The sequence below is a fragment of the Ischnura elegans genome, chromosome 9 (genome assembly GCF_921293095.1).
Source record: "Ischnura elegans chromosome 9, ioIscEleg1.1, whole genome shotgun sequence".
Taxonomy (NCBI): Eukaryota; Metazoa; Arthropoda; class Insecta; order Odonata; family Coenagrionidae; genus Ischnura; species Ischnura elegans.
The window spans coordinates 8,202,541-8,226,473 of record NC_060254.1 but is presented as its reverse complement, the minus strand read 5'-3'; the positions used below and the strand labels follow the sequence as shown (position 1 = coordinate 8,226,473).

The 23,933-nt window shown below is 38.8% G+C and overlaps 1 protein-coding gene across 1 annotated transcript in view; it reads left to right on the top strand.

Moving 5' to 3' along the window:
• The window catches only part of LOC124165470 (villin-1-like), a 57,860-nt gene that overhangs the window by 27,031 nt on the left and 6,896 nt on the right, over positions 1–23,933 (top strand). Inside the window, exons 3-9 of the mRNA XM_046542903.1 lie at positions 9,130–9,329; positions 9,797–10,037; positions 11,121–11,459; positions 12,997–13,246; positions 19,683–19,945; positions 20,965–21,151; positions 22,971–23,059. Of these exons, the coding sequence (XP_046398859.1) occupies positions 9,130–9,329; positions 9,797–10,037; positions 11,121–11,459; positions 12,997–13,246; positions 19,683–19,945; positions 20,965–21,151; positions 22,971–23,059 (1,569 nt within the window). The remainder of the gene's footprint in view (positions 1–9,129; positions 9,330–9,796; positions 10,038–11,120; positions 11,460–12,996; positions 13,247–19,682; positions 19,946–20,964; positions 21,152–22,970; positions 23,060–23,933) is intronic.

Here is a 23,933-nt window from a genome sequence, read left to right as displayed (position 1 = left end):
GGTTAATCCCCACCCCCACCCCCCCCCAGAGCTCCGAGAAATTTTAAAGTTTAATCCATTTCACTTAATTGGATTAATGTTACTTATAGTATAGTGTAAATATCAATCAAAAATCCCTCAGTAAGCCGTAAAACTCACCATTTTGAGTCATTTATCTGAAAAATTTTCTAGGGGAGGGACCCCCGCATCTTCCGCTTACCCTGGCGGGTATTCCACACCCTCAGACACACCTGTGTTTTGTGCCTAAAGCCCCCCTTAGCCTTAATTCCTTAATCCCTGCTGCCCCCCAGAGCCTCCTCCCGAATCGGAATGAGGCGTGAATCGACAATTGCAGCGAGTCCCCGCGCACTAGGACTAACAATAATGAAGACAGCAAGAAACTCATTTTAATGATATTTAGTAAAATGAATAGTCCACGAATGAGATCAAAGGCGATCTTCATCCAGCCAAAAGGAAAACTATGCATTTCTGTCGAATTCATTCGGTGGCTAAAGATAACTAAATATTTTTGCAACTTTTATAAATAGTTTTTTATGGTTAAAAAAAGTAAATACTATATTTGTAGGAGTACCATGTTATTAGTGGAGCCAAGGCAGCATATTTTTATCTGTCTAGATTTGTATGCAGAAATAAACTTTCACTTCAAACATTTGGCCCTGGAACGGCAGAGAGGGTAAAATAGCAAATATGTTGAAAACATTAAGCTTAATATAAAAATAGCCAATTATGAAAATACTTTAAATTAATCATTGAACAATTGCCTCGAAGTTGAAATATTTGATGTAAAGGCTAAACATTTAATTAGGTTTTAATCCGTTATTCTGGAATTCCCTAAAAACAAAAACTATATTTTAAATAAGTGAGTTTGATTCTGCATTTAGGATATTATTTCCATCCTGGTAGATGTTGGACTTTTTTAATGCATATCAAAAATTTATTATAAATACTGCTGGAAGTTTTGGACGGAAACCCGTGAAAAGAGTAAGGAATGAAAGGATTGCGGACGCTATACCACAAATGCATCATGAAAACTGTATTCGGTATCATAATTAAATATTTGCGTTTGTATTTTTTAGTACATCAGGTTATATGTTTTGGAGAAAATATGAAATTATGGTGCGCATTACGCAGATAAGTCCGACGACGCAGTTTGAAGCTCCCACTCGGACGGGAGACTTCAACGCCGTCGGCGCCGCGTCACGGCTTTCAACTATTTTAAGGGGCCTTCACAACAAACATATAATGTAATAATTATGCATTGCCCTCATTATGAGTCTTTATATTTCTGCTACTTGACATATCTTAATCTGAGATTACGCGAATAAGTGGAATAGTGCAATTAAAAATTATTTTGGCAGCCCTTTCAACACACATAGTAACATATTGTGACTTCAATTAAAAAATAAAAACATAATAAATAATGTAGGTTCGAATATCACATAATAAATAAGTTATCATAGTATTTTCGGAGTATTTGGGTGGCTAATAATTTAATATCTGACCAATTTTTCATGTTATACTGCAAATAAATCTTTGGGAAAAACAAGTAGAATCGTTGGCGCAATAATTGCTAGCAATTTTTGTCGTATTGAAAAATAATATTTTTTGTAAATTAGTGATTTATTTTAATGTTTCGTTGGTTCGGCAAAAATGATTGACAATTATAGTGCCAATGATTTCTATTGTATTATCCAAAACACACTTTTTCTTTGTTGTTATACTTTGGAGCCAATATCCAGAATACGTCAGTAATTGCAGTTGATTGAGCACTGAGATGCAACATATTCTTTGCAGCGATTCCGTGAGCTTGGTCGACATATTGCCAACCAAAGTGATCTTCGATTCAAAGATGCTTGATGGTAGATACTTCGTAAATTTGGTCAAATGTTTATAATGAAAATATTAGCACCTTTTTCAGTGGGATTACATGTGTAATAACCACGAATATTACCACCTAGGATTTTTCAGTCGGCCTCTAGATGCGTTCTCAACCACCGCACATTGAAATAGGTTTATACAAGTCACCACCAGCGTCGCTGCTGGGCAGGGCGATCCGAATTTCACGGAGAAATTACGTCATTTCATTACTTACTTTCGTTTACTTCATTTCATGACTTTCCTTCATTTCACACATAGTAGTTTCATTCAGGGCTTCATCCGATTTTGATCCATCATATTCATACATTTTAAATGCTATTTCTTGCTATTGTATCTATTATAATAAATGGCGCCCAATGCGGCAACAAAAATCAAGCTTCGAATAATGGCCTCTTCCTTTTGATTCCCTATGCATAATTTTTAAATTATATGTTGATAATTACCATTCTGATACAATACGCAAACTGTCACCAGTCTGAAGCCTAGCCTCTATCAATCGGGTTTGCTCATTAAGGCTTTTGACACTTCGTCGCGAGGTGCACCAAACTTTTAGCGTTGGTATGGCAACGGACATTTGGGTGACGCCAAATAACGTGCATGAATCACTCGCTCGCGGCCGTTGACTTCCGACAATCGCCCGGATGAGTAACGTCGTGTTATTCGCCGCTGCGATGTTGATTGTGGGAAATGCGGGTTCCTTCCTGGGCCAGGTGGGTGGAAGGCAATAATAATATACGAGGGAAGTGTTTGAACTCGGTAAAAAAAAACTTTCTGCTGTTTCATGAAAATAATGTGAGAGTGCAATTGAGTCCATTTTAGGGGCAAAACATTTCGCACAAGTATGAGTGGGTAAAAAATGGCTATTAAGAAGAGTTCCTCTGGGATACGAAAAATTCAACACACAAACTGTGAAACTGCTAGGGGACAATAGACTCACGAGTTTTTCCGTCAATTACCCCACCAGACGAGTACGGCAACGTAGAAATTTCTATATTTGGCCCCTAGACCCTCCGCGAATTTGAATGGGTTTATGAAAGTTACCACTCGCGTGCCGATGGACAAAACGATCCTAATTTCACGAATAAATCTAAATAATCTTCTGTTCTTGTTATTATGGTTCATATTTTTCTGTGGCGTGTTTTTTTTGTTTAGTTAAGAATGTGCGATTATTGTCTGTGTTTGTATAAAATCCAGCGTTGAAAATAGCTCCGTTTTTACTATATTTCATGCATTTGCTATGATCTGTTATGGCATGAAATGGAATATCATTGAAATCATTGTATTTATGTAATTTAACATTATTTTTGTTCTAGGGAATATTTCCTGAACAATAAATATTTTTTCTATTTCGGTAGGTACTGAATTAACGGGAAAATTAGCGTGAAATTTTAGGAATTCGCAGTGTTGCTTCCATTTGTTTCAATTCTTACACACCCATTTTTACTCATGCATCGTTCATTCAAACTGTGAAAGACATCTTTGGATGAAATATGACGCGTATGCAATACGGAATTTAGAAGTTAAGTCCGTAAAAGACTCCGAGACGGCTGAGAAACAACTCGATTTAATTTCAATAAATTGTTTGCGGCAGTTTGCTTGTATATTTTGGCGGAAGAATGATAGATGGCGTTGAGTACATGTTATTTTTTCAATGAACGACCCAAAGCCGAGAATCTAATTTTTCTTCAAGTGCTCAATTTAAATTCATTACTAATTTTTTCAATAAACCTGCTTATACGTGAGAGGGTGGGGGAAGCAGTTTAAGTCAGTGGCGCAGGGGGGGGGGGTTTGGGGGGCTAACCCCCCCCCCCCCCCAGGGCTCAGAGAATTTTATAAGTTATATAAATTTTACTTAATTGGACTAATATAACTTATAGAATAATATAAGGATTACAAAAATATCCCTCAGGAGGTCGTAAAATTTACCATTTTGAACCATTTATCTTAATTTTTTTTTGGGGGAGGGCCCCCGCACCTCCCGCTTCCCCTAGTGGCTATTCCATACCCCCTAACTCCCCAGTATTAGTTTTGCCCCCCTCCTAGCCTCAATTCCTAGCTGCGCCCCTGGTTTAAGTCACTTTCTGTGGCCGTTCAATGAAGTCTTCGCTGTGATGATTCCTAGGAAAAATATCGCATTCTATTTTTTTTTTATGAAAGGAGGTAATCAATGATAATTTTTAAGAGTCATTTTGCTGCGTTAGTGTCGATGATGCTATTTTAACTTTTAAAATATGAATTTGCCTGATAGAAAAAGGTGTTCTTTTTCCGCGATGTCATTATACTCTGATGAAAAATTGAGAGAACAATAGCCTATCGGTTAATTCCAACGTCTATAATAAATTCCCTTTTCATGAAACAATAGAGTAAGTATATATGGTGAGTAATAAGTAAGTAATTAGTACAATATACTGACTCTATGATGAAACTTAAGGCTTCATGCAGATTCCAGAATTCAAATGAGTTTCTTTTGGAAATTCGTGTTTTTATGGTCCTCAAAGAGATGGAGTCATTTTTAGATAACCATGTAAATACGCACTTTAACATATTAAGTCTCTGATGAAGTCATAAACGGTTGGAATAATTGGAGAATTTCTGTCTTCAATTTACGCGTAATTGGTTGAGATTGCAGTACTTATTCGGCCGAAAATCCATGATTGCCTTTAACTTTCCGGTGTCTCGAATTAAATTACTAATTCGGTTCGACGATTTAAAGCAATGATTGTGCCCTGAATTAAGTCGAATTCACGAGGAAGACAGCTGATGTATGTGTAATAGGTTCTCATAGAAAATAGAACCATGCAACAATATTTGTGTTTCGTATGTTTAGACTTCGTATGTTTCGCATGTTTAGTTTTCGTTTGTCGAAGACTGATCTTCAGTTTTAAAAGCAAAATTTGATGGTCTGTTTAAGGCGTTATTAAAAACGATATATTTAAGCATTGGAATAAAACACTGAACTTATGAGCTGGAATTATCTACGTAGATGGAGCGGATGAAGGTCATTGTTAATTGGATGAGAGGTCGGATAACTCCTTTCCATGGCGCCTGTGGAATATGCAACAGCCCTTAACTCAGCATTAGTTAGGATATCCCTCGACGACCTCAAAAAGAAATTTAAACCCATACATAATATAGCTTTGTGGGCAAATAATTTAGCTGTAAATTTATGGAGACCGATTTTTTAAATATTTTTCGCTTGTAATACTAATAAATCATAAGAAGTAATTGAACCCTAGTTTTTTTGTATATTTCCACATAACATTTCCACATTAGATAAGAATGAGCTCATTCAGTGGGGGTGAGCATTCCGTGCACTACCACATTAACAGCCGTGGAATTACCCCCTAAATGCGAGACAGCTACTTACAGCAGTTCGGAGTGAGCACTCAGATATTTCTCGAATCGGTCTTTTCGGCCGCTACTTGCACGACCACCCATCGCTGATTGGCTCATCTGTTTCCAGGCGAATAAATGCTGCTATCGCAACCAATTACACGGAAGTTGAAGACAAAACTTCGTGAAATTTTCCATTTATTCCAATCTTTTATGACTTCATCTGTATTAATCCGTATTTCATGATTTTTTTTTAATTATTCCATCCTTTAGAGGACCATAAAAATACGATTTTCTAAAATAAACTCATTTGAATTCTGAAATCTGTCTGAAGCCTTAAGTTTTATGGGAAAGGAATTTTGAGATATTGGAATTTGTCGATAGGCGCTTGTTCTCCCATAGTTCTGGGTTGCCAATGGTGCCATTTTAGATGACTTATAAGCTTCGCCATGTCTCTAAAACGATATTTCCCACTCAGGGAAGCTGAGAATATGATTATACATAGTACGAAGCGGTCCGCTCCCTTACTGAGCGAGATCTCTGAGTGCTCACTGCTTCCTCTAAATGCCTCCAATTCTTTCTCTCCGATCATAAAATATAAGCGTATTTTCTATATCAAGCGGACAATCTGTAGGTCTTTGTCTATCATATTATACCCGTAAATTTGAGTGCTAAATAGACGCGGACACGGCAGCCGAAGCACACAAAACGGTGTGAAAAACCCCACAGTAGGTATCACAATTCTTAAGAGCCGCTGTGCTGTTTATTAGCACTTCCGAATTTCAAGAGAGATATTCGCGTTCTATTCCTAATAAATTGAATTAATATTTGGCATTGTTATCGGTTAAATGTAATTCCTTTCTTCGATATGAGCCTGTATTTTTTTACGTTTCCGATGATTTTTCGCTCCTTGGTTACGATTTTCACACTTCTGCGCACCCCGACGCGATCGCGTTTTTGCAACCGGTTTCAAAATCAAGTTCTTACTTGGATGGGGCGGATGAGGAATTTTTAATTTTTTTTATTTTAACTGGAGTTGATTAATGCTTTACTTGCGTGATATTGGTCAGTTGATATATTGCTCTGTGTATCATTTTACTCCTTATTTTTCTGTTTAATCTCTCTAATATATTGCGATTATTATTTCGCTTAAATATTATTTTTAGTTTTATCTCAGTCATTTCCCTTGAAGTACAATAATTTACTAAGTAGTACATATTATATTTTACAATGATTTATTTTGTATTTAATTATTCTGTAAAATGTGTAAACATCCGTTCTAATCTCTGTAGTAACTATTATTATTTACATCATATTAACTGAAGTTCAACGGACGAATAACCCACTTTAAGTAAATTTACGAAAAACCACGCACAGGATGGGTATTAATGAGGAATAATTTTAAAAATGCACGATAGAATTTTTTAAAATCAAAATATTATTTTTATTGTAAGTACTTCATTTTGTTATCTTTGTCGTTGCGATTTTTCTAATGGGTCATATTTTACAACATTGAGCCCGTATGGAAATATTTTTTTAGTTAAAAATACACCTAATTTATATCATTTATGGCTACCTGCGTATTTTTTTAATTGCCGAATTGAATGCGGGCGAATGATATTCGTTAAATGCGACCTACTGCGACTAATCACTTTTATCACAGTGGCGCCGACTCCATGGGGCTTGAGGGGACCCACTCAAAAATTCGATATTGGGAGAGATAAAGATGCGTCAGGCTTATTCATTTTCCCCCGGAGTGTCAATAGGGTCCTTTCTATTTCCTTCACCAAAGAAAACGAAATGCATTGATTGCGATTCGTTACCCACCATTAGTGTATTCATAATATACTAATTATTTGGTTTTACAAATACCGGTTTAGGCGAATGGTAATGGTCAATTTTATCCTCATTTGAAAAAAGCCAGATTGGCGCCCATGCGATGCCACTCCACGTGACGTCACAGGGACCTAGTTTCTATACGAGTACATAGGAGTTTTACATCGTCTGAGATTACCAATGCATGCATGAGGAACAGAGCTCAGGGAAACATCTCTTATTAGTCACCTATAAAAACTGGCTAAGGTCGGAAAGCTTCCTTCGTTTGATAAGGTATTAATAATCCTCATTTAAGCCAAGCGCTACTAGCAGGATAACCTGCTAGCAGCCAGCATCGCAGCGGCGCACAATATCCTCGCCGCAAGGTCACCTCACTTGCGGCTGCGGGAACCAGAACGACGTCACACGGAGTTTTCCCGGCATTCACATTCATACCGGCCGTCGCGTTTTCGCGCGCTTGAAAATTTTCACTTTTCATTAAATCGCGAAAAATAGATATCGTCATTTAAAAATCGAAGAGCGTGAAATACGTACTCCAAGAGTAATAATCTTTCGATTGAGGCAATAAAAAAATAATAGGAAACCAACCTATTGAGTTATCGAGAGTCGAGTTTTCAGGGTTTTAACGTTGATCATATGACTCTTTTAAAATGCTAAAAAAAAACTTTGAAACTAACTATTTATAGAATTTCCCGCGCCAAGACCCCAGGATGTTATGACCTCAACTATATTTTTTATAAGTCGGTACCCCTGGTCATTTATATGATGTACATTGTACACGACACTCACATCTGCATCACCCTGCAATCCGACTCAATTAACGTGCGGAAGGGGCTTTGAGAACACCAGCGCTATCTTGAGAGGGAATAAACATTATTAGACATTAAAATGCTCGTTTTTTTTGTTTAAATTATTGCATTATTTTTACGATAGTTATTTTTAGACGTAGAAAAACGCATTTCTATAACTTAATTTCGAATTAATTGTGAATTTAATAATTTATAAAAATATCCCTTCACAGACAACGTGGAAGGAAATAAAGTGAATTTAGTGTCACCTGTATATGTATTTGGAGCTGTTAAGCGAATTTTTTGGTCAATTGTAAACTTTATTTGATTTGTGCAATTGATAAGAATATTTTGTATGGAAAGGTATTAGTGCATTGTGAGAGGGATGCTAATTTTATTTTTATGTTAAAGTAGATCTCGGAGTGTAGTTCAATATATTTTATGCAAAAAAGTTTTAGCCAACGTTTCTGTTTGTTTTAAACCATCCTCAGAGCTTCAATATGTTCTAAGTTTCCTCTCGTATTTCTTCTTAAATTTTCCATTTTTGAAGTCCAAAAAATGGGTTAAGGTTTGATGTTGTTATACAGCTACTTCTTCGGATTCTTCTCCGCTTGTACTTGTATATTGTAGTATGAGATGACAGTGATATGAAAGTGATGAATAACATTCCTCCTTGGTTGATTAGATAATAATTATTATTTTTTTCCTTATCTTGACCTCGTTTAAATCATGTTGAAATAGTTCTTGGAGAGTAGGTCAACGTATGTTATGCAAAAAAGTTTTAGCCAACGTTTCTGTTTGTTTTAAACCATCCTCAGAGCTTCAATATGTTCTAAGTTTCCTCTCGTATTTCTTCTTAAATTTTCCATTTTTGAAGTCCAAAAAATGGGTTAAGGTTTGATGTTGTTATACAGCTACTTCTTCGGATTCTTCTCCGCTTGTACTTGTATATTGTAGTATGAGATGACAGTGATATGAAAGTGATGAATAACATTCCTCCTTGGTTGATTAGATAATAATTATTATTTTTTTCCTTATCTTGACCTCGTTTAAATCATGTTGAAATAGTTCTTGGAGAGTAGGTCAACGTATGTTATGCAAAAAAGTTTTAGCCAACGTTTCTGTTTTTTTCTGACCAAATATAATTTTTATATCTAGTGAATTAAATGCCATCCAGTTACTTAATTAATTAATAAATCCTTTTTAGTATTTTCTTGGAATTTAACTAAGCAAGTAAACCGTGTGTACTGTGCATAGCTAGAGATACAATCAGGTGTTATAATTTCCATTGCAGGTGGCAGAGGTAAAGAACGCAAGCTTGGAGGTCCACATTCATTTCTGGCTTGGACTGGAGACTTCACAGGATGAGGCTGGCGTTGCAGCCTACAAGACGGTGGAGCTCGATGAATACCTGGGCGGTGGTCCCACTCAGCATCGGGAGGTTCAGGGCAAAGAGTCACCGAGGTTCCGCTCATACTTCAAGAATGGAATCATGTGAGTCATTGGCAAATGGAGAGTAAACAGCGAATAAGATGCCACTCCTTTCTTTGGAGACAGCTATTGTCTTGGGCTGCTGATGCTTCATGTATATTCATGAATATTCCCTCCATTGAACCATACAGATAACCAGAAATTTGCTTTGGGGGATCTTGGCTGGCATGGGGGTTGCCTATAACAATATATTTTTTGTTAAATTGGGAAAAACAAAATTTATTTACATCTGCCATTCAAAGTGAAAAAAATAGGAAACCACCCTATTATGTGATTTCTTGAGGTGACGTGCATTTGAACCTCCTCCTCCTTCCCCAAGATAGATGAGCCCCTCAGAGTGTGATGATGAATCCACATGTGCCACTAAACCTAAATATATTTGCATATGGTCATCCGGTAAAAGTCCCTCGTGTCTTTATTATCTGTTCACTGGTCTCATCACAATCTTTGGTCTCTTCTTCTCTCTGAAGGCTTCTTCATGGCGGAGTTGCTTCTGGAATGAGAAGGTCACTTCAAGATCCTGCGTCGTTCCAATCTCGGCTCTTCAGAATACGAGGAAGGAGATGGTCGAACACCTCAGTCTTCCAAATGCCAGCAGTTTCTTGGGAGCATATGAACAGTGGAGATGTCTTTGTAGTAGAGACCTGGCCAGCCATCTTTGTTTGGACTGGTAAATCTGCGAGCCACATGGAAAAAGTACAGGGTGCTAAGGTACAATTCGAGATTTTAAATCAGACTTTATGGAGGCATCAATTTATTGCTTCAGTTTCAAATTCGTGTATAATATCCTAATTTTACACCCTGAAAACTAATTTCAATTCCGTTTTCAGTTCTCAACAAAGTGGTTTTTAGAATAATCCAAATCATAGTATGTCAGCGGTAAATTTTAAAACATGCCTCCCAATATCATTACCTGGTTGATTTCCAAGGAGATGGTACATGTTTCATTTCTCCTCATTATTTTTCTTCTGTTTGGTCAGCGAACATCTCATGTCTTGTAATGAGGAATTATTTATCTCATACTTGTAATTGAACCATAGTTACAATGCATCTCCGAGTTTATGTTGCTTTCTAACTCTACACCTCTATTTTAGCAGATTTCGAAAGCAAACTTGATTGTTATCACATCTTTGCACTAAAATAATGTTAAATTTTCTTTAAGACTATTAATAATCTAGTTATGCCGGGTAACCTCCAATTACATTTCAGAAATATTGGGTTGATCAATTTTCATGCCTTGAAATTTAGGGCTATTTTTATAACTGAAATATGACATTTTTAAAACTGATAAAAATTGACAAACTTCAAGTTTTATTTTCCATGATGGTTCACAGGAAACAAATGTAATCATAGACGAGGGTAAGTAGGAATTATATGTGAAATAAGATGTTTAGCAGTATTCTCTGTGTCAAACAATAAAATATGCAACAAAAACACCTTTAATGGTCTTTTATCGTAATAAAATTACCTCCACCTTGATTAGAGGAATGCAATATATATTTGTAGTAAAATTTTCATGGTATACCCTACCATTGGAGTGAATTTTGTGCATCCATTGGAGGGTTTACCCATTTGGCGTCTGCTGAACCATTTTACTGCTGTAAACATACGTAGCACCTACATTCACCCATTCGACCGCTCTGAACAAAGCCCCCACATTCTGTTGTGGTAACCATTCACTTTTTCATCACACATGGGATGGAATACCCCTGCACTTAGAGCACAGCAACATGCTAAAGACATGTTTCACTGTACTTTGAAGAAAATATTGATTCTTTTTGTCTTCACTTGTAGGTGGCACAGCAGCTTAGAGAGGAAAGGCCTGCCCAAGGGGTGGACCCAGCCAGCGGCAAAACAACGTGTGATACCATACCAATTGTATTCGTTGAGGAAGGAACAGAGAACAAATTGACAGATTTGGAAAAGAAAGTATTTGACGGTCACTTGCCATCTAAGAAGCGAACACTTCTCAAAGCAGCTGAGGAAGTTATAGATGAGGACCAAGTGGATGGAGAAAATGCCGAAGCAGCAAAAGAAGCTCTTAAACTTTACCATTGCTCAGATGATGGAGGAACTCTCAAAGTAACAGAAGTGAAGGATGGACCTCTCTTTCAAGATGATTTGGATTCAAAAGTGAGTCTCGTATAATTGATGCATTCATCTCCAATAATGCATTACTTCTACAATGTGAAAATAGTCTTACTTCTGCAAACTGTTATTAAAATATGTATTATACTCATCAAGGTGGGTTCACTAGTGGAGCATAAAATGGATCACCCCGACCTCTCTCCCCTCCATCATTGGAGTCCTCTCTTCAACTCTCAAAAAGCTCCATCCCCTTTCATCCAATCTAAAAATCCTAATCTCTTCCCCCGTCTCCCTCGTTTACCCAACATTCTTCCCTCTAATACTGTTTTCACCATAGCCTCCCTGCTCAGTACCTACCTACTTGCTCCATCTGTCTCCTCTGTATCTCATCAAGAAGCTACCTCTCTCCTCACCCACCATGTCCAGTACCATAGGTGTACCCAGCGGGGGGCAGAGGGAGGCAACTGCCCTCCTCCCCCCCCCCCCTAGAAGCGAAAATAAATTTAGTACGAAACGAAAGTAACGAACAAATTTTCCTTTTGAAGAAAAATGATATTAGTGTAAGATATGGAACTAAAATAAAAATCATTATTTTTTCAAGCTAATAATTATAAAAACGAATAAATTGCTGTCATAATTTCCTTAAAATTTTGGTTTCATTAAAATCTTCCTGTGCAGAAAAGTTACAACTTGAACGACCACAGCTAGTTCCCCCCTCCCCCCCCTAATTTTGATTCTGGGTACGCCCATGTCCAGTACTTTGTCTTTCCTCCTCATTTCTGTCTACTTCATCTTTTCCATTTCTTCTCCATACCCATATTTTGAATGCCTCGAGTCTTCTCTCGTCCTCCTTCCTAAGTGTCCATGTTTCTCCACCGAAAAGAATTACACTCCAGATCAGACTCTTCACTAGCCTTTTATTTAGGCTCCTACATAATAATCGAACTAAAAATTAAGAGCCACTTTTCCTAATTTGTATTTTTGGGAATAATGTTAACTAGTATGTGCTACTGCTCTATAAAGGCACCATCATTGAATACACAAAGCCGAGAGTCTGCAAGAAAGTTTTAGTCTCATAATAAATTACTCGGCAGATATTCATGTACTTATTAATCTTATTTTTACATTTCTTCCTCGTGCTGAAGGCTTTGATAGATTAGGATATTTTGTTAATCCAGATACAGGACATTGGGACTGGTGTATTTGAAATTACCTATGTTTCAACTGATAAATTTTCTATCACACAAGTTTTCATCACCATGTTCATTCAAAATATGGTAACCTATTTAAGTGTATTTCCTATTTTTAATATATTCGTATTACTTTTATATTTTAGGCTAACTTATTTGCTAATAGCTTTAAACCTATAAATTTTTCATTATTAAAACTTTTATCACTACTTGCATTAAAAATTTGGTAGCCTTTTTAAAGAAGCGTAAACAAATTGCACATTTTTCCTGCCCTCACCGTTGCCTTCGTATATGTACATGTCCCCCAGATGAAGGGTTAAATAGAGTTCCTATTTTTTAATGTGCAGGGGTTAATTTTGAATTTATGGTTAATGGAATGTGTGTTGTTTCAGGATTCGTACATAGTGGACAGTGGTCCTACTCGGGGGATATGGGTGTGGGTGGGGCAAGGCGCAAGCCAAAAGGAGAGGGTGGAAGCGATGAGGAATGCACACGGGTTTGTGCGCAAGAAGGAGTATCCCTCTCACACGCCAGTCACCAGAGTCATTGATGGTGCAGAGCCCCTGGAATTCCGCTGCCTCTTCACCAAGTGGAAGCTTCCCAACACTGCGTCAGCAGGTTCGCTCTTCAAATCACCAACAGGTAACATTTGATTCTCTCGATAGGGTACTTTCCTTCATCAAAGAAAACGAACGTTACCCGCCGTTAGTGTATTCTTAGTATACAAATTATTTGGTTTCAGAAATCACAGTTTAGATAAATGTTAATGGTCAATGTTTACCTTATTTGAAAAAGGCCTGATTGGCGGCCATGCGATGCCAATCCACGTGACGTCACAGGGACCTACTTTCCATATGAATAGATAGGAGTTTTACATCGTCTGAGATAACCAATGGATGCATGAGGCACAGAGTTCAGGGAAACATCTCTTAATAATCATCCATTAAAATTGCCTCTGGTTGGTAAGTTTCCTTTGTTTAATAATATATTAATAATCCTTATTTAAGCCAAGCACTACCTGCTAGCAGCCTGCATCGTAGCAGTGCTCATAGCCTTGCACCAATGTGGCCTCCCAGCATTCATACTAAGCCGTCACATTGTTGCGCGCTTGAAAATTTTCACTTTTCATTCAATTGCAAAAAATAGATATTGTCATTTAAAAATCTAAAAGCATGAAATACGTACTCCAGGAGTAAAAATCTTTCGATTTAGGCAAAAAAAATTATAGGAAGTTACCCTATTAACACATACACTGCCGGCCATGTTCACTACTCCTCATCCAAGGGCCCCAGATGTCTGGTCCTATTGCGTATTCGAGGATGCCATGGGTCCTTTCTTTGGATCTTCTGGAGGTAGTTCGAATTAAATAAGTACTACACGTTACCACCCACAGAATTTACCGCTGCAGTGTGCGAGTTTTCTTTTTGCCCTAATCATTATTTCCAGTCAAAAATCTTACAACTGGTTTGATTTTTAGGCATTTTAGGGGGGGGGCAAGGAGGCCCCTCCATCCATGCGGTAATGAGGAAAATAAAGAAACGTATCAGAGTGGTAGTCTGATACCTTAGTTCCATGAATCATGCACAAGGCCATGATCAAAGCATTCAGTGATGCTCTGTCATATACAAGGGCATACCCAGGATCATAACTGGGGGGGGGGGGGGGGGCAAGCCATGGCCTATGAGGGGGGCAAGCCAAGTTGTGAGATTTTAGCATGGAAAAGGTGAATGAAACCTACTTCTTAAGAAGTTTATAACAGCGCTTTATTAGCTTATGAGATTATTTCCTTGAAAAAATAGCTTTATTTTAGTTGCATATCTTATACTAATACATATCATTTTTCGTGGGTTTAAAGAAAATTTGTTGTATACTTTCGTTTCAATTCATTACTGATTTTACTTGAAGACTTTTGCGATTTTTGCTTCTAGAGGGGGGGTGAGCTGCTCCCCCCCCCTGACCCTCGCTGGGTACGCCCATGGTCGTACATTGTTCACGCGCAGGCCATTTTTGAATCTTCCCGCCTTCCTCACCTTTTTCCCCCTTACCAATCCGAGCTGACGGTGACTAGTCCCGGACCGGGAAACTTTGCACGCAGAGAGAGTTTTCCTTTTTATGCCTGCAGTAGTATCAGGCAGTGAGTCTTCCGTCGCCGGCCAGGAACCTCGTCAAACCCGCAGGAATTGGTGAGTCTCCTACCCTCACAACCCTGTATCCGCCCATGAAGGCCAGCGGAAAATACGTACGGCCAGACTAGTGAGTCCTAACGCCCTCGTTTTCTCGCGTCATTTTTGGTTCCGAATCCCGGGATTTGGATTTTAAGGGGATTTTTAATTTTGTTTATTGAATCGATGTGATTTGATTAGGGCTGTAACTTAACTTCCTAGTGTTACGTTCAGGTTCAAACTATTTCTTGTTTACTGGGCCCATTATGTTAAAATTCCGAATCCCGAATAACAGAATGGGGACCCGCTCAGATAAGGGAACATGATAAAATTGGAATATATATTAAGGCCCGATGTGCAAAATTATCAAGTATTGGCACTCACAAGAGTCAGATAAGAAAGCAATTCAGTTCCAAACTAAAGTTAACGAGATTCTAAAGGGTTATGTTCGGGGCTACTATTAAGACGGAGAAGAATTTGTCCGAGGAAGAAGCTGAAGTCCCTGTCAAGCACCTTGAACGTGATAAAAAAGGAATATATGAAGGCCCGATTTGCAAAATTATCAAGTTTTGACACTAATTTCCAAGTTAATCCGGACCAAATTGCGGAATTCTGGCGTAAATCTGGTCAAGAAGACGTTTTAAGTCTCATTGTTGAAAGCGCTCGAGAAGTTTAATCGGATTATCACCAAACGCTCTCAGTGCGTGATTTAATGAAAGCTGAGCCGGAGTCGAATGGCGTGGAAAGGCCTATTGCGTCACATGATTCACTTTCGTCTCAAAGGTGTGCCTTGCCGGAAGTCAGAATTCCGGAGTTTCCTGGTAAATTTACCTACCGGGAGGCTTTTCAGGATCGATTCAAATTTATAGAGCACATTCAAGACCATACTCTCATCCCAGTGACTACCCTTGACAACTTCGGACATGATTTCCACGTTATTGACTGAAAAACATCTCTATTTCGCGTCATTTATCGCATGCATGGCGTAAAATGAGGAGGCGTGTTGCGGGTTGCCTACCCCACAAAACTGCTTTCGGGGACACGATAAAAGGTCATTTTTCTCGATAATTAAAGGCAATAGAGCTGAAGTAATACGTCTAATATGTCAAGGAAAGACCAATGTTATACTCCATTGGAAAAAATGAGTGCTTGCTAAAACCAAATTTAAATTATTTACATTTTTAACGTTTTTCGTCAAAAATTTCGAAATTTCAAGACAAAATGGCGAACAGAAGATATTAACCGATTTTGAAAAAAAAATCATATCTGTAATACCCACCTGGGCACGCAACTGTTCCCGGGTATTACGATGCCATCTTATGATATAAAAAAGTTACAATTGTGGTTTTGCAATGTTCGGTAATACGAGCGGACCCGCAAGGGGGGGGCGCGCGCCCCCTGCGCCCCCCATCTGTATCCGCCACTGTCATTGCGTGGAGGATCACAATCTTCGCGAGGCAAAGCTAGCCGTAAATCCCTTGCGACGGCAGATAGTAATGAAGAGAGGGGAAGAGTTACCTCGTTTCCAACTTCGAATTGTGTATCATGCTCGTCGTCACATATTCTTTTCAAATGCCCAACCAATGATATGGGGTTAACCAACGTGAGTTCTTTGTGCGCTTGCAAAGTTATGTATTAATTGCTTAAAAACGTTGGTCGTCGAAATGCGCAGTCAAAGGGCTCCGCTGTAGGGTGTTGCTTATTTTTCATAATATCTCGGATTTTTTTATTTCCATCTCATAAATACTGCTGAGATTGTTCATGACTGTATGTATTGAGAAGTGGAGGTTAACGAACCAGTGCTGTAGCCAGGAATTTCATTCGGGGGGGGGTCCAAAACTAGGGGGGAACATTTTTGAAAAATAGGGTACTAAGTTATGGGTATTTTAACACTTTTCACAATCGAAAAAACTTCAACTGTTACAAAAATACTTTGTAAATTCAGGATTTTCAATATTTTTTTTTCTTTTATAAAGGAAAATAATTGTGATTTATAATTCGGGGGGGGGGGGGAGGGTCCGGACCCCCCGGAACTCCCCCTGGCTATGCCCCTGTAACGAACATAATTAAAGCATTAGTAATTGATTCGACAAGCGTAAATAGAGGTAATTGACTGTTTTCATATCTTAGGTTCTCAGTCTATCACATTTTTTGAGATGTTCAGCCTGAAAATTTCTTTTTCATCGTATGTTAGATTCGAAGAACAGTGCTGTATTTATTTTAAAGGATAAACTACAGCAAACACACGGTATGAAAAACGCCAGCATAGTATTCGAATCCTCTCTTCTTCCGCCGATTTTCGTGAGGGAAGGCGTGAGGGGCGTAAGGCAATGACTGTCCCTTACCGTGAATGCGACCAGCTCGGCGTCAGGGGTGTGACGCACGGCTGTAACTCGCAGAAAACTAGTGTACCTATTCCTGGAAAACTGTTGAGTGGACGTAAAAAATGGAGTGAATTTCGGTCCTGGATATCTGTGAAATTGTGTGTTACATTTGAAAATGATGTTATTTCAAAGAATCAGGAAAGTTAAATGCTATTGCAATGATGCTGTTTGAGCGACCTTGAAATGTTAAACAATCGAGCAGAAATTTTTAGAATATTGATTCTGCACCCCATAGCGTATCAAAAGAGGTAGAAATCAAAAATCCAAGAGAAAATAAGCAGCACCCTACTCCGCTGCCTCCAATGATATTGCTTGGATTCCCCTGGCATTACTGCATTGTGACTGATATCACAAAAATGTGAAGACGAATTTTAGTTTTTTCCTGACCGTCGTTAATTTCAAAGTATCGTTTGGATTCGCGAAGTTTCACGTCCGTTACAGTCCTATCAATTGAATACTCATACGTATGGACTAACTGCGTCACCACTTTTGGCTCTTTGTGTTCTTTGTCAGTCAGTACAAGATGAAGGTCTAGAATTCCCCCTTGCCCCGGAATCACTCCTCAATAGTTGTTACATTGATGATATTGTTGGGGGTGCGGCTTCTCTTTCGGAGGCTGAAAAAGTACGGGAAGAGTTTGTGAAATGATTGAAGTCAGGTTGATATTGATAAATGGGCGAGAAAATCCAAAGAATTCATGGATACCTGCTCAGGAAATAATGCAGAATCACACATTTATTTCGATGGCAAGGATTTCACTTGCGTCAAGGCAAGGGCGTACCCAGGATCATAACTAGGGGGGGAGGGGCAAGTCATGGTTTGGGGGGGGGGGGCAAACCAAGTTTTTACATTAATTTATGAGATTATTTCCTTGAAAAAATAGTTTTATTTTAGTTACATATCTTGTACTAATACATATCATTTTTTGAGGGTTTAAAGAAAATTTGTTGAATGCTTCCGTTTCAATTCAGTGCTGATTTTGCTTAAAGGCTTTTGCGATTTTTGCTTCTAGGGTCCCCCCCCCCCCCTAGGGCAGCTGCCCCTCACTGGGTACACCCATGGGTCAAGGGGTTGGGGCTCTTTTGGGACGTGAATGCAGGGCATGTTCACGTGCTGGCCATTTTTAAATCTTCCTCACCTTCTTTCTTCCCCTTACCAACCCAGGCTGACTATGATGAGTCCCCGACCGGAGATTTATGGGTACTGGGAGAGTTTTCCTTTTTTAAAGCCTGCAACAGTATCAGGCAGTGAGTCTCCCGTTGCCGACCAGGGACTTTGTCCAACCACAGAGAAATTGGTCAGTCCCTCAAATCCTGCATCCGCTCTCCCACACAAAGGTCAGCGGGCATAAAGTAAGGCCAGACTGTTAAGTCATAATGTCCCGGTTCACTCGTGACACATATGTTATCATTCAAATATATTTGAATTGTGGGCATATTTATGAAACGTCCAAATGAGTTAAACTAATCATTTTGGGCAGAGGCGCAGCTTACATGAGGGCAGGCAGATGCCTATCCCTACATTCCAAAAGTTAGGTATCCCACATTGGAAAGAAAATCAGAAAAGAAATACTTACATAGGTATTAATTATAAGTTTAGATCTTGATCACCATTAGCTGGATTGCCTGTGAGAGATATAGAGAGGTAAACCCATCATACCGTATATGTCTGAATATAGTCCCCTCTTTTTTCCAAAAATGCCCATGGTAAAAGTAAAGGGGGGGAGTATATTCAAATGCATTTTTTTAACTTTTCCCGAAACTGAAGCCTCAAAATAAGGGGGGGGGGGACTACTTTCAGAGGGGGACTATATTCGGAGAAATACAGTATTTATGTTTGTGGCATGAGAATGTTTTCAGTAAAGACAAAGTTTGTTCAGTTATGACACACACTTATGGTCACATATCTCACATTTTATTTCAACTACATATGTACACCATTACATGCACCTTCTACCCCACCACCCCACAAATTAGGATCTATAAACGCATGCCAGAGGGTTAGATGAAGCTATAGACTCAGTCTCTGGACAGTCTTCATAAGGCCATCATGTTTCATGTTGTGATTAATCATGTACATATATTCTTCTGTCTTCTTCTGAAGGTTTGAATAAGGCTATTCATCTCTCCCACATTTTTTTATCACTTCCTAATAACTCAGATGATCCATTTGATTTTCATCATTTGCTGAAGCCAGTGGCGCGGCGAGGGGATAAAACCCCCCCCAGAGCTCATAGAAATTTTTTAGTTAAATCTATTTTACTTAATTGGATTAATATTGCTTATACAATAGTGTGTTGATTAATAAAATATCCCTCAGAAGGTCGTAAAAATCACCATTTTAACCATTTATCTTAATTTCTTTCTGGCGGAGGGCCCCCTTACTTACAGTTTACCCTGGCGGGGGGGGGTTTCACCTGAAACCCCCCCCCCTAGCCTTAATTCCTAGCTGCGCCCCTGGCTGAAGCATCTGGAAACCTTTCAGTGTATATGCCAATGAATTAATGATTTGGGTTTATCACTCTTTCATCAGGGAGGATAGCCAGGACACTTTCCGTGACCCAGAAGTTTGACGCAATGACAATGCACGAGCAGACATCAGTTGCTGCTCAGATGCAAATGATTGATGATGGGAAAACTGGGAAGGTGCTCGTTTGGCGTGTTGAGGATATGACTTTGTTACCAATCCCAGAAGAGAGTTATGGCATATTTTACGATGGAGATGCGTACGTCATTCAGTATACCTACTCACCTCCTGGAAGCAATGCTGAGAGATACATCCTCTACTATTGGCTGGTAAGTTGTAGTTTTAAAGGTATTGAAAGCAATGCATATGAAATCTGATGCTTATCCTAACTACCTATTGGGAATAAGTTGACTGATTTATTATTGACATGATGAAAATGGGCAAACAGAGATTGTGACAGAAGTGAAAATTCATAGTGCTCAGATCTTGTCGAGGAATAAGTCAATCGAATGAGTCATGGATCAAAGAATAGGTCAAAACTGAGACAAAAGTATTAATTACCAGATTGGAGATATTTTAATCTATGCAGAAAGAACCACAAAATTTTGAAATTCATACCAAATAATGTAACAGTCCTAGTTTGAAAAAAATTAAATGGTTCATTATATCATTACTCAATCCTGAAAACCTAACAACTGCAATCTCCATTCATTGGTCACTTCCTCAAAACATTTGCCGCAGAGCTTAATCTCCCTCACTGGGTTCAGAATGAATTTGGACCCATGTCACAGTTGCTTATCATTGTGTGTGGTGTGACCCACCAAAGAACCATCCCTAGCTTCATCTTCAAGATACTGCTCTTGCAAATTGGAGAGGAGGATCATGGGACTGCCACCATTTGGGCCCACTGTAACCAATGACCCCATCACAGTTTTCAGCTCATTTCTGTCGCACCATCAGTCATGAACTATTGCCATGCAACTTCAAAGGAGCTGGCATTTCCAACTTAGCGCAAGACACTGGAATCATGAAAGCCTAAAAGCACAGGTGGGACAAAAGTGTCTGTATCAGTATTCAAGCAAAAGTGTTTAAGCTACTTTATTTTTAATGTATAAAATAAATGGCATTGGGAGTGAAGATGCCAACTGGTGATGACATAAATGGTATATCAATCTATATCTTTTAAAAATAATGTTTTCAGTATTTTTCAGCTGCTTTATATTCTGTAATGAATGAATTATTAAATAGGAAAGAGTATAATTAATTCTTGCCATAAAAATGTGATTATTTAGCAAATATTTGAGTGGTGATTCTGACCTATGATTCCTTTTTCTTGTATATATAACAGGGCCTTCATTGTGCACAAGATGAAGCTGGTGCTGCAGCAGTTTTAACGGTGCAGAAGGACAATGACGAGTTTGATGGTGCTGCCGTACAAGTGCGTGTGGTGCAAGGCAAAGAACCTCCACACTTCCTTGTTTTATTCTCGGGGCGCACTGTCGTACTGCATGGAGGCAAGGCATCCAAGTTTGATGGTGAGTGAAGGGTATCTGGAGGCATTTTCCAAAGTGCCATCAATCGATTTAACTTGAATTCGAGGTCACTGGATGTTCAAGGACAATGATCTCATATGACAATGAATGAACTACCTCCATCAGAGGACATATCCAGTGTTTATCACTGATTTAAAAAGAATGAGCTATGAATTTCCAGTAGTATTCTATGTCTCTCCCATTGGAGCTAGTTTGTGCACTGTCATATGAAATCGTTGTCCTTGATCATTGAGTGAACTTGGGTTGGGAAAGAAGGGTGGAAAGAAATGCAGTACCAGCATTAGCCTGCTCTTAACTAAGGATGCCTTTGGGACCACAATTAACATCCCATCCCATGGATTGAGAGCTGTGCATGAAGTGCCCTTTAAAAAGCACTCAAGCAGGGATTGGGCGGTCTCGGCTTTCGGGCGTTCCTCCGCATTGAGTTGTTCATATGCGACGACAGTTTCTCCAGCCATCCTGCTGGCGTCCTCAGGTCAGAAGTAGCGATGCATAAATTTGGCCGTCTTATACATGTAGGTACTATGAGGATCAGAGGTTGGTTCTGATTGGTTGGATCTCAGGTGGGCTGTGATTGGTCATTGATTTTGAAGACCCTTTTCCATGTGTTGGCTAGTGTGTAGCCGTTTTCTCTGTTGCAGTTCTCAGGATGCTTAGATATCTCTATAGCTTCTCGGATTAGCCTAGGATAGTAACGGCTTTCATTACAGTGGACTTTGGGCTTATCGAACTCCACAGTGTGGCCAGGTTCCAACCAAATGTGCTCCGAGACGACGGAAAGGCGAAACTGCTTCTTCACCGTGTCACGTTCATGTTCCTGGTTTTGATAGATCGTCCTGTCTGTCCTATGTAACATTTACTACAGGAGCATTTCAGTGGACACACTCCCTTGTATAGTAAGCGCAAAATCTTGTCCGTTGGCTTAGGTAGAAGGTCGCTTGTTTTCTTGCAGCAAGTGAACCAGGTCTTCACATTATGTTTGGCCAGAATTCTGGCGATTCAGAGCCCTTATGAGAACTAACCAATCAGAGCCGACCACCGATCCCCAAAGTACCTGTAAAAGATAGCCAAATTTTATGCATCGCTACTTCTGACCTGAAGACGCCACCAGGATGGCAGGTGAAACTGTCGTCACCTCTGGACAACTCAATGCGGAGGAATGCCGAGACTCACATGGAGAAATGCCATGGAAACTTTAGATCCAACTTGAAATCTAGTTTGAATAATCTTTGTCACAATGGGGATTAGAACCCAGACCCTCAGGGTTGGAAGTCAGAACTCCAACTTGGTCCCCTCCCATTATATTTTATCTTTCTCCCACTAATGCCTAAGAAAATGGAAAAATAGTCATCATTAACTCTCCAAGTTGTCAATTCTTTAATTCAATCCACCATGACATTGCATTCAGTTCTTTATATTTTTACTGGCTGGTTGACATGATCTTGGTTCTAAGTTTTGTTGAGAGGTATTACACCCTTTGTAAGGCCTAAAAAAAGGTGATGTGCATTTGTCATACCGATGCCAGGGAATACATACAATAATGCAACAACCAGGTATGAATATAATTTCAATAGAACTGAAGCCTGTGAAATTCCAAGATCCTTATCATTTTTCAATGAGATCCTTTAGTTTTCTAGTTATTAATTCCATATGAACTGAACCATGGAATGGATGAAAAATACTGGTAAACATTTAATATTCATACATGTAAATAAAATTGCATCAAATTGAACAGCCACAATTTATTTTCATGTTTTAATTCATTTTGTGGTCAATAATTATGCCAACTTTCTCTTATTAGGTGAAGATTCTGCTGATAAAACTGACATCCCTGAGAAATTTTTACTCCAAGTTCATGGCAACGAAAGTTATAACACCAGAGCAACTGAGGTAAAGCTAAAATTTTAGAATGTCCTACATATAAATATTTGCTCTTCCATCAAAGAGATGAAATATTTTGATACTTTTTGGTATTGTTGAAAGCATTGTACATGACAAATGTCTTTGTACACAGTCACACACATGCATGTAAAGTTTTTCACACCATGTAAAATTTTCCATGAAAAAAAAATCATTTTGCTCAGTGAGTATTCAAACCTGGTTCTCCCAATTCCCTTCCTTTGCTGAAGAGCGACTATATGGGGGGCTTTCTCTCTGACAGTGGCTTAGGAATGCATGACCTCCATCCCTTGTGCCACAACGTTGACTTGAGATGCTAACATCTTTTTTTGTAAAACCAGTGTGAAATTTACCTTTAAGAAAAATTTGTATTGCTTTTGAAGAAGGCTTGTTGACTTAACTGAAAGCATACATGTCTGGCAATTTTGAGATCATTCGAATTCTGGCTGAGCCAATTGATTTTTCTCATGACAAATTTTACTGTTTGAGTAAATTTCCATGTTGTGTGCTAATGATTTTGAAGAAAATTCTAATGCTTTCCTTGCATGTTCACCAATTATTCGTATTCCTCTCAGACCTTTCCCCTAAAAAGCCCGTCCATTGCCATTTGCCATCTGCCATTTTAATGACCCACTCGCTCATTGTCTTCTGTGCAATAGCGAGCAAAACAGTCAGTGTAACATCTTTGGAGGTGGAGAAACCTATATGAATGAAGATCCGAGAAGGAGTTATGTTCATGTTTTGGCTATTTCACACTATCTCTCCATGAGAATTTGTATTGCGATAACTAAGATACTGTTATTTCCCATCCCATGACAAAGACAAAGCCTGTATTCCAATCTATTAATAGGTGAACCAGACTTAT